Source organism: Carassius gibelio, chromosome B25 (assembly GCF_023724105.1).
Source record: "Carassius gibelio isolate Cgi1373 ecotype wild population from Czech Republic chromosome B25, carGib1.2-hapl.c, whole genome shotgun sequence".
In the NCBI taxonomy this organism is placed as follows: domain Eukaryota; kingdom Metazoa; phylum Chordata; class Actinopteri; order Cypriniformes; family Cyprinidae; genus Carassius; species Carassius gibelio.
The window spans coordinates 9451663-9462527 of NC_068420.1; the positions used below are offsets into that span (position 1 = coordinate 9451663).

Consider the following 10865-nt stretch of genomic DNA (forward strand, 5'->3'; position numbering starts at 1 on the left):
TTCATTTTGAGCCTCATCAGACAGAACACGAGGACATGAGGTTGCCACAGTAGCCTTCAGATACGGGCGACATTTTGCAGGGTGTGTGAAGACTTCTCAATGGAAAGGGCAGGTATGCTTCAGGTAATACCAACATTATGAGCTTGGATTTATCCTGCTTCGCTGGGTCTCTGGCGAGCTTTAGCTCGGGTTACTTCTAGAGCTAAAAGCACACATATAGAAAAGCTTTTAATAAATATTCATATTCATAGACAGTAAATCAATTCCTTCTCCTATAAAACGTGTTGGGCATGCTGAGGGTTATATCCCAAAACATACATCCAGCATATTGAAAAAGATCACCGAAAGCCCTGTCCACAAAGATATTGAAGTTAATCTCAATACCTTCCACTAAAATTAAACCGACGTCTCCGTTTCTAAAGATCCCGTCTTCCATTTCAGCAGACGTTGGTCTGGGTCGCTGTGGAAGACTAGTGATTTTGTTGTTGTTCCTTCTGCTTTCTGACAACAAGTCACAGTCTACCTCAGCGACCAGGTCCATGTGGATACACAGAAACCTTCTGACCAAACCAGAGGCTCATCTGTGCCCAGATGCGTTCATTTTCCCATTCAATAGACAGGTAAGTAGCATCTGATTATTACTTGTAGCTAACGCTCATAATTAACTGCATTTTAGACCAGTGAACAATGCGGCTGATTAACTGGCTTTGCTTAAAACACTGTCATTTTAAACATTCAAAAAGGCTGTTAGCCATGTCTTTTTTTCTTTTTTTTTTCTCGTGTTTGTGCATCCCAAACTATGTGAATCCAATTCAGCAGGGAGTTGAATTATTTCTGTTGTTGCAAACGTGGCCCTGTAGGACGCGAATGCGCCGACCAACTTAAGTTGAATGTTTTTGTGTAGGAGGCTGATATGTTTCAAGGCCTCCAGCTCCGAGTTGATCTTTTATTCATGCAAGCCTTGTTCACTTCTGATGAAGCAATTATCTCACAAGCAAATCACTTTTGTGTCTTCTGTTAAACGCTATGCAATCGCATTAATATTTCTCTTTCAAACTGATTAAAAGCCTCATCCTGATACCTGTTCTGGGTCGCCTCTTTCTTCTTTTCCTATACAAGTTTGCACACTACAGCCACGTTGAAATGTAATCATGCTTCCACGCAAATCAGATACACTCTTGTTGCTTTATTAATCAAATCGGCTTAGGTTATTAATCTAGTCCCTCTTAATTAAGAGGACATAGATAGGTGAATTGCAGCATTTGTAATGGTATTGTGCAGCTGATGGATACACAGACCAATAAAAGCCTTCGGTAATGGCTTCGCTGTGACCATGAATATGCATTAGCCGAGCGAACGATGAACAATGAGAGTGGGTGTTACCTTCAACTCTCACCAAACGGTGTAGGATGTTTCCATGGTGACCACCATGGCAACGCAGAGCTGAATTACTATCCTCGGCCTTGAGAGGGGCTGTTGTCGACAATACTCGCCGCCTGCTTTTATCATGCTAAAACTATAGAGTGCTCTAGGTTATTACGACTCCATTACTTTAAGAGTAATTCATTTAATAAGATATTGGTCCTCCCAAAAAAGCTCATTCAGGGTCAGGACGATCCAGGGATTGATCCGAATGAATTTTATTCAATGTTATTCAATGGGGGAAAATGCTTTGGAGATGGAGAGAGAGCAGCATTTTCATTTGCAATGATGCTCCATATTCAAGTCTTTACCTCTGTCCCCCGGCCCTGGCGACAGGTCAAAGGAGTTCAATTACTGCCACACGAGCTCTCAACATCCTTGTCTGCCGGGAAAAGGTTCAACAGGTTCATCAGATTATAATACATTTGAGATAATAATAATACATGCATTTAAAATCATATGAATAAATTAGCCTATACATATAATTTATAATTCCAGGTAAGTGTCAATGGTTGCCAATGATGCTTTGTACGTAGGAACCGTGCAAAGGGTTTTGTTTTTATGGTTCATGCAACCCTGTGTAGGCTACTAAGAAAATCTGTAATGCAGTGTTTTTCCTATTAAATATAACCAATATATGTCAATAAACGAGACTGTGTAATAGGAACAGCATACACAATATAGGGCTAATTAATTACGAATTATGCAAGAGATTTGCACGAACAATTCTACGTAATCCGTTCAGGGTCATAAATGTCAGAATTACAGGATTTAAATCTTTTGAGTTGCTAGGCAGCTTTAATGTCTCTGAAAGCCGAAAGCAATCTTGTTTGAGAGGATGTGTAAGAAATAGCAACAGCCTCTCACAGTCCCCCGAGTCCACTTGTAATCATGATGGGCAGTGATTGTGCAAGAGCGCCCCCTGCTGTACACTCAGCAGCCCTGCGGCGCCCGGATGATGTCGCTCCATGCAGACGCCCAAGCTTCTTATGGACAATATGGACTTCCTCTGTGAGGCTAATTGTGATTTTGAAATGCATACAATTACGAAACACCTTATTATGCTGCGATTTAACAAGATTCTACACATTTTTTGGGATCAACGTGAAGTTGAGACTCTAAAAAGTGTGCTCAGAAGTATTGAATATTTATACCGTGACACAACGCCAAGGCGACGTAAGGGAGCGATATCGCAGATAAACCCGTGCCAACTGCACTTCCTACAGGACAGCTGCCATCGGTTGAGTGCCCAGCCGTTAGTGAGCTGCCCACCATCTGATGACTGGGACGATGACAGGAACACAGAGTGTGACTGGGAGTGATCCATAACACACACACACACACACAGAGAGAGATCAATGCTCATGTATCGTAGTGGCCTCAATGTCTTTCTTATGGTTTACAAGAAGACATGTAGTCTATTATAGTCGAATGTTTTTTTTTTTTTTGATTACTTACTATTAAATTCTAACATAAGTAACGCATTTCAAATTCAAAGCAACTTTTTTTCTTAACGATATCCATATTATTTTGTGTGGAATTTGTCCTTTAGGTAAATAACGAAGAATAAGTGCATTAAACTATTTGTACCACAAAAATATGTGTATAATAACGACAATACATTAAAGGTGTCATGTGATGTTGCAAAAAAGAAACATATTTTGTGTATTTTGGTGTAATGCAATATTTTTTATGCGGTTTAAGGTTTAAAAAAACGCGCCGCCTTACTGAAACGCGTCGATTTTTACAAAGCTCATTGTTCTGTGCATAGACATAATATAGGCCTTAAAAAATATATGTTTTGGGTCCGATTTCGCCCTCGTGAATTATAAATATTGAAGGCCTATTGTTTGACTTTTTACACTTATCACAAAGTCCTTTAAGGTATTCTAGTCTTTGCTTATTATCGCCTTTACTAACGTGTGATGTCAGAATTAGGTTTTCCTCTAGACTGGATGAATTATAAATATATATATATATATATATATATATATATATATATATACACACACACACACACACACACACACACACACACACACACACACACACATCCATACAATATTAGATTTAAACGTTCAGTAAAAAAATGTGCTAGACTTACGGTTCATTAGCCACTGTAGGGAAATAACGAGAATAAAAAATCAAATCAAAATGTATTCAAGCACAATAAAAACCACAGAAGTTGACCACTGTGCAGTACAAACCTTGCTATAAAGAAAGACACAAATATAAAGAGTTTTAACCTCTATGCACTAAAGAGGAGAAAATCCAAAACAAACCCTGACAGGTGACAGGTCCTTATACGCTAAGGAGGGTCACAAACCTTGGGAAAAAAGGTAAGTTTGATATGATCAAATTTGCGGGTGCCAGTCAAAAGTCTGGCTGCTGCATTTTGAACCATCTGAAGTCGATTTATATTTGAATTACTTATACCCATATAAAGGGAATTACAATAATCAAGCTGTGATGACACAAAGGCATTGGTCACTTTCTCAAACAATTGAAACGATTAAAAAAATAAAAACTCTTGGCTTTTGATAGCAATCTTAATTGGAAGAAACTGGATAATACATTCAAATAACATGGTAAGAAAACTGCAGTTTGCAATATGACAAATATTTTGTCCCATAATCCCATAGAAACACTTCTCATACAGAAAAGTCAAGAGCAGACATTATACTGAACCTGATATGATAAAAAAAAAAAAAAAACTGTTTTGAACTTGATACAATTTAAGAAATGTTCAAGTGCTTGACGTGCTAAATCGGAATAAATACCATATGTCTTATTTCTTTCCTGTTGCACAGAAGTTATAAGATATTATTTTCCGGAAGAATGTATGCTGAACATCTGGATGGTTTTAATTTGAGTTCAAACCGCCAAGAAAACAGGCTTTTAGTAGGAATCTACTCATAGAATATGTATGACAATGTGTTTGATGGGATTTTTTCCAGATGGATCTCAAAGATGCATCTGCTGTTCAAGTAATTATATAAGTTATATAAAGCACGCTTTAGGAATTAGTGTATTTCTGCATCTAATAGTCCCGAGTTTCCAAATAGCCACCTTGAAATAAAGTATGAATTTTTGAAAATAAAAAAATAAATGCATGTTAAACAACTAAGTCTCCAAATATGTATATACATTTTTTTGCAAAATGTAAAAAAATAAATCTATTTGTACAATTATAATGTAGCCTATTATATGACTTATGTGCTAAGTTCAAGGTTGATGTGTTGAGTAAGCTGAATGGCCCTCTAACTGAACTTTTTATTTTGCATCTATTATAGAATAACGTTCTGTTGTTAGTAATATTCTGCTGCAATTCATACTCTATCCACAATCCACTCAGTATTCAGGAGGTTAACTTTAATAAAATGAATCATTTTGCAGCATGGCTCATGGACCGCTAGCGGCTAACAATACTGAATTGTCAATATTGTTTTCACTTTCACTTACATGCTCCCTGATAGTCAGTGAGTCACTGAATATACCACAGCCTCGCAAAACAGACCTTGTCAAGCCTCGTAATATGCTGGAAGGGAATAAACAACTCAGTAACTTTATCACATACTGTATCTGTGGGTCATTTTTGACACATGGGTCCCAATTACGTTTGTACTACAACATCCCTAAAAAAAAGAATAATACCACAAATAAAACAAAAGTAAGAATAATTGTACTATGTGTTTTTCAGCATCAGATCACAGCTTTCAAAATGACACATTTCTATGATAAGTTAACATCGATAGTGGCTTGGTTTAACGACAATAAGTCAATGTTATACATTTTTGTTACTGTATTGCTGTTTGGCAAATGTTTACAGTACCAACAGAGCATAGCATTTATCTCCATGTCATTATAAGCTTATCTATTCTGAAACATTTCTGACACATCAGTTAGTGAAGTAGCTGTCTGCCACACACACACACACACACAAAGAGTCACAAGTCAGAAGCTGATTTCTACCACAGGGTAAAAAAACAACAACAACAAAAAAAAACATATTTGTGACTTTTAATATTATAATTATTACTTTTCCCTCACAATTATGGGAAAACACAATTGTGAGATGTAACCTCAGAATTGAGATAAAAAAGCCCCCCCCCCCCCCCCCCCCAAAAAAAAAAGAAAAAAAAATATCTTGAGATTTCTGACTTTTTTTCTGAATTCTAAGCAAATCAGTTTAATTGTTTCTGCAACAGAATAAAACAATAATAAAAGAGGTAACTGTGACTTTTAATTTGACTAATTCTGAATATTTTCCCCTGCAATTGTAAGTTACATCTTGTAATTCTGACTTTTCTTCTCAGAATTGCATCTTGCAATTATTCTACTCAGAACTGAGAGGAAAAAAAAAGTTTTGAATTGTAGAGATATATACTCAGAAGTGTGAGAATAATGTCATAATTGTTTGTCAGAAATGTTATTTATCCTGTGGCAGAAACAAGATTCCATACAAATCTGTTTCTTTAAATGATTTATGACTCCATCTCAACAACAGAATCATTTAAGGATTTAAGGCTGAGTCATCTGGCAAGCATTAATGTACACTAGCTTGTGTTATCTAAACAAAATATACTAAATCATAACTGTTTTGCTGTTTAAATACTGTCTGAAAAACCTGTTAAATGACCACTGCATTAAACTAACCTCATATATTGTGACAACATGCCCCAAAATGTGCTGAAAACACATGTTGACTTTAAACATTCACTGCAGTAAAAACGTGTGACGTGCTTGAAAAGAGTCTTTCAGAATCCGATAACAGAGTAAGCGTACAGAATAAATAAGAACTGCCACAGACAAAACCTACCCTAAAAACACGCCTCATTGAGAGGTCAGAGTGACTAACCTCAAACTCTTCCCTCTTATCATATCCCTCTTTCCTTCACGCGCAGACGGCACATGCGCCATGACGTCAGAGGTCAGCTGACTGGTTTGTTTTGCTGTGTAAGACGGACTGCAACAGGACGCAGCAACGACGACACGCAACTGAAATATACCATTCGCTTCATTTAAAGCATAACAGATTCGAATCTATTCAGAGACAGAAAGGGAAAAAATTAGGCAAGTTTGCCTAAAGAAAACGGCGTTTAATCTCATTTTAAACATGCCTTCGGAAAAGACATTTAAACAAAGGAGGACATTTGGTAAGTGCATCGAGTTCATATCATCAGAGAATTGCGTTTCTACTGTATTTGTTTTCATTTTACATTTGGCATAGCAATAAGCCTATATTCTGGGAAAGTTTGTGATTGTTGTTTATATTTGTAACTAAATACAGGAATATACCTACATTACCTGAATATTGTAGTAAAGTATGCATTACGCGCATGTTATGATACTACGGCACGAAATTTATGTGATACAGAAAAATGTATCCTGTTGTTACTCTATAAACAATCTAGTCAAACTGGGCTCTAAGGGTGTCGGCCGTGTATGTTCAGACTATATAAACATACAGGCTAGACTCATGACTACAACATAAACACCATACCGAGTTTCTCTTACCTGATTTTCAACATACCGAAACCAGAATGTTGCAATGTCTTTGTTTGTTTGTTTGTGGACAGATGTTAGCTGCAGGATTGGGGGATGGGACTCGACGTTTGAGGTTATTTGGAAGGACTCGAGTAAACAAACGATGCAGAATCAATATTCGTAATATTTCAATAGCGACTGTTCAGACAACATCGACATTTACTGAAAAAAAAACGTATTTATGTTACAGTGATCACATCGCGTTCAGTTATAGACCGGTTTAGAGATGAAGTATGGGCGCTTAGTTATCTATATCATAATCGTTACCAATCTTGGTTTCCATCCTTTTTCTTGGTACTTAAGTGGAATAAAAATGGCTGATAACTCAGTGAGAGACTTAGCCAGATAGCATTTTGGCCTTTGTTTGTATTCATAACGTTCTTATTTTGTCGGTACTGTAAGATAATATAGCCAATTAGAGTTTTTAATACAAGGCCCGTGTGTTTTGATGTGAATAGCCCGAAAATTACCTAATTCATCTTAAACCAATGTTGTGAAAATCAGCCCAAACAAGATCATGTTAGCAGTCTTCCTAAGTATAATCTATCGAATATATATAAAGACATAGGTATGACTTTGTTTTTATCATATGTAGTTCCATATATGTGGGTACCATGAATGCTTTTATTATAAAACATTAAGACAGGATGAACCAGGTGTTCAAAAACGAAACTAAAGAACAAATTTTGCGGAAATGGGTGAGGTTTAGTAGTGAGACATCAAAAGTTACCCCAGTTGCTCAGTAATTGCACGTTGCATACATCAGCAGCACGTGCTCAGTCATGAACCATCACAAGACCTCATGGTCCCCATACTGAAGGTTTATCTTTTTTATATATATATTTTTTTGTTTTCTACCATACGCTCGTCATTTTATTGTTTTATGGTTGCTGTAGACACTGTCCTGTCATGCTGAGTCATGTCTTTTGTTCAGAGTCTAGTTAACTTGGTACACAAAGGCCTGCCTTGTTTCTTTTTCATTGCCGTTCATTAAATCATTAAGACAAAATGACGTGGAACAAATGCTTATACAACAAAGAAATAACGTAATATTCCAAGCAATTTAACTGGGAAGAACAGACATGAACACTGGAGCCATTGGTGAGTGTTCTCTTAAAGCGACAGTTGACCGAAAATGAATATTTAGTCATTATTTATGCACCCTTAAACATTCAATTTCATTTGAAACGGAACCTTCTTAGTCTTTGTGCCATTCCTTGTTTGGTTCAACCTGAACCACAGGATAGGACTAACAAGTTTAATGTGGACCTGTTAAACACAATTAAACCTGGTCTTTTAGAGAATTGATTGTTACTTGAGACCCAAACCCATATCCAGCTCAGGGAAATGTCTGTGGTTTAATGCATCCTGTATTGTGATCTGCTGTATCTAATATCCGCTCCTACTTCATCTCCACAGAGCAGCGGGTGGAGGATGTACGGCTGATCCGGGAACAGCATCCAAGCAAGATCCCAGTAAGCAGATCATATTTGTGTCTGTGGGGCTGCAGATGAAGATTAAAACTGATAACCAATTAAAATTTTAGTATGCAAGTGTTGTATTTTTTTCCCCCAGTATAGACATTCAAAATGGAATAGTCTCACTAGAATATGGTCATATATGCCCTGTTTGAAGATGTTATATAGTATTGAATGTATGCATTTGATCCAATTCATCATCACAAAACACAAGACTACAGGATAGTCCACTCACTCTAAAATGAAAGTGTCAGAATTTTCTCGCCCTCGTGTTGTTTCAAACCTCTATGACTTACATGTCTTCTATGGAACAAACTAAAACAGATATTTTCACAAATGTTTCAACTATTTTAGTTCAAATAATGATTGTTAATGGGGTCCAAAACAACTTGGACCCCAGTGACCTTTCTTGTATTGATGAGACATTTGTTAAAATATGTTCTGTGTTCCACAGAAAAAAATAAAGTTTGGAGGCTTAGCAAGTTAAATAATGGTATAATTTCCATTTTTGTTGAATTGCTTGAACAAAATCAGATGGCCTTCAGATCAAGGCTGTGATGTAAGTGTTTTAAAACATGCTGTTGTGTGTATTGAGCATAATAGGTTAATCTTGTGGATAATATCAAAAGGAAGCTTGTCAATAGACCTGGTAAAACAGATAGCATATGAATGTCTGCGTTTGCATGTATGTATAGGGCCTTTATCAGCCTCTTAAAGACCAGTCAGTGGTATTGTAGCCAGGTGTCACCTCTATTGATAATGCCTCAGGGTCACCAGTCTCAATTGTTATTCAAGCTGACCAGGATAAAGAGGTCAATTTACCATCTGCTGAATAGACACAAACCACCACCCAGAGCAACTCCTTTGAATGGGAACGTTAAGACAGACAGACATGATTTAAAACAGAATTATTTTGTTTTAAATAAGTTTAAAACTTAAATATTGGGGTATTAACCCCAAAAGTTTGAACAGTAGAGCACATACATATTATGCACACTAAAAAAAATATGCATATATGCTAATGTTAAGCTTGTTGCTTTGGTTTCAGGTCATTATTGAGAGATACAAGGGAGAAAAGCAACTGCCGATTCTTGACAAAACTAAGTTTTTAGTTCCCGACCATGTAAACATGAGCGAACTTATTAAGATCATCAGGTAACACCAAACAAATGTCTTTTACCTCTTGCCTTTCATTATAATTTCTCTTTATCATTATTATTTCTAAATAAAAAACTTTGCTAATGCATCTCTTGCTCATGTGCATTTACAATAGGAGACGCCTCCAGCTCAACTCCAATCAGGCTTTCTTCCTACTTGTCAACGGTCACAGCATGGTATCTGTGTCCACCGCCATTTCTGAGGTCTACGAACGCGAGAGAGACGAGGACGGCTTCCTGTACATGGTCTACGCCTCCCAGGAGACATTTGGAACTGTGTGTACTCAGTAAAAATGGCAAAACGATTGGCTTTCACTCTAGGACAATGATACAACCTATCCTGAACTCTTGTGACCTCTCCCTTGCAAATATCCATATCCCATTTCCCCTCCCCATCCAAAAAAAGAACCAACCGAACTTTTAGTCATTTGGCTCACCAATCCCAGCCATTATCCAAAGCTAAATCCTAACTTCCCATATCTCAGCCCTTTAACCTCAGCTCCCTTTAAATAATTTGAGTCGATTAAAAGGAGTCGATTGTGTTTAGGTTATTGGACCGTTTATGGTTAGTTGGCCTAATGATCCGGATTTACTCAACATAAAGCTTGAATGAAAGACTTTTTGGTGTAGAGATGGAATCATCTCAATTTCTTAGCGGTTGAATTTCCGAAATGGCATTTAGTGTAACGTTAGGCGGCCAAATGGAGGTTATCTGTCAGTTTCACTTTGGTTACCTTTAACCCCTTCCGCTGTTTGTCGAATCTCGGTTTTTGTTGAGTTCGACAGCCTTTTCTTACCTGTAGGTGTCAAACTGTGTCTTCCGCTATTCCATTTTCCTGTTAGAAGCGATTCAGTCTTTTCACTTCCCCCTCGAGCCTATTGCAAATTGGGTCATGAGCGTTGAGGTTCTTGGATTTCACAACTCGGTGGGTAAGTCAAGGTTCGAAATGAGGTCCTACTTGCCTCGTTGACATTTGAAGTATGATCCAGTGGGACATACCTGAGGAAATAAATAGTTAGCAATTTATAATTCTAGAAATTCTGCTTTGATTGTAGTGTGAAGCTTTAAAAGGAAGGACAATGTAATTATATTCAATGGTACATTGAGCGAATGAATGTGGCTTTAGCGATTGTGACTAAGCTCATTTATGTATTTCTCCTGCTCAGATTTACAGCAATATAACACTTCTATTTCTGTTGATATTTTAAAAAAATAAAAGAAAAATATACACCCTTGTCTGCTATTTTCTTTGATATTTTT

At 37.0% G+C, this 10865-nt stretch overlaps 1 protein-coding gene across 1 annotated transcript; it reads left to right on the forward strand.

Moving 5' to 3' along the window:
* Positions 1 to 6336: 6336 nt before the first annotated feature.
* On the forward strand, positions 6337 to 10835 carry LOC128014288 (microtubule-associated proteins 1A/1B light chain 3B-like). Its single transcript, XM_052597734.1, has 4 exons — positions 6337 to 6578; positions 8389 to 8444; positions 9496 to 9602; positions 9721 to 10835. Exons 1-4 carry the CDS (start codon positions 6539 to 6541, stop codon positions 9893 to 9895), a joined length of 378 nt encoding a protein of 125 aa, XP_052453694.1. The 5' UTR covers positions 6337 to 6538; the 3' UTR covers positions 9896 to 10835.
* Positions 10836 to 10865: the final 30 nt, after the last annotated feature.

Excerpts from the sequence above, each read along its gene's own strand:
- LOC128014288 (XM_052597734.1), top strand. The coding sequence starts at position 6,539 with ATGCCTTCGGAAAAGACATTTAAACAAAGGAGGACATTTG. Across the intron at positions 8,445-9,495 it reads AGCATCCAAGCAAGATCCCA|GTCATTATTGAGAGATACAA; the intron begins GTAAGCAGATCA and ends CTTTGGTTTCAG. Across the intron at positions 9,603-9,720 it reads GAACTTATTAAGATCATCAG|GAGACGCCTCCAGCTCAACT; the intron begins GTAACACCAAAC and ends CATTTACAATAG.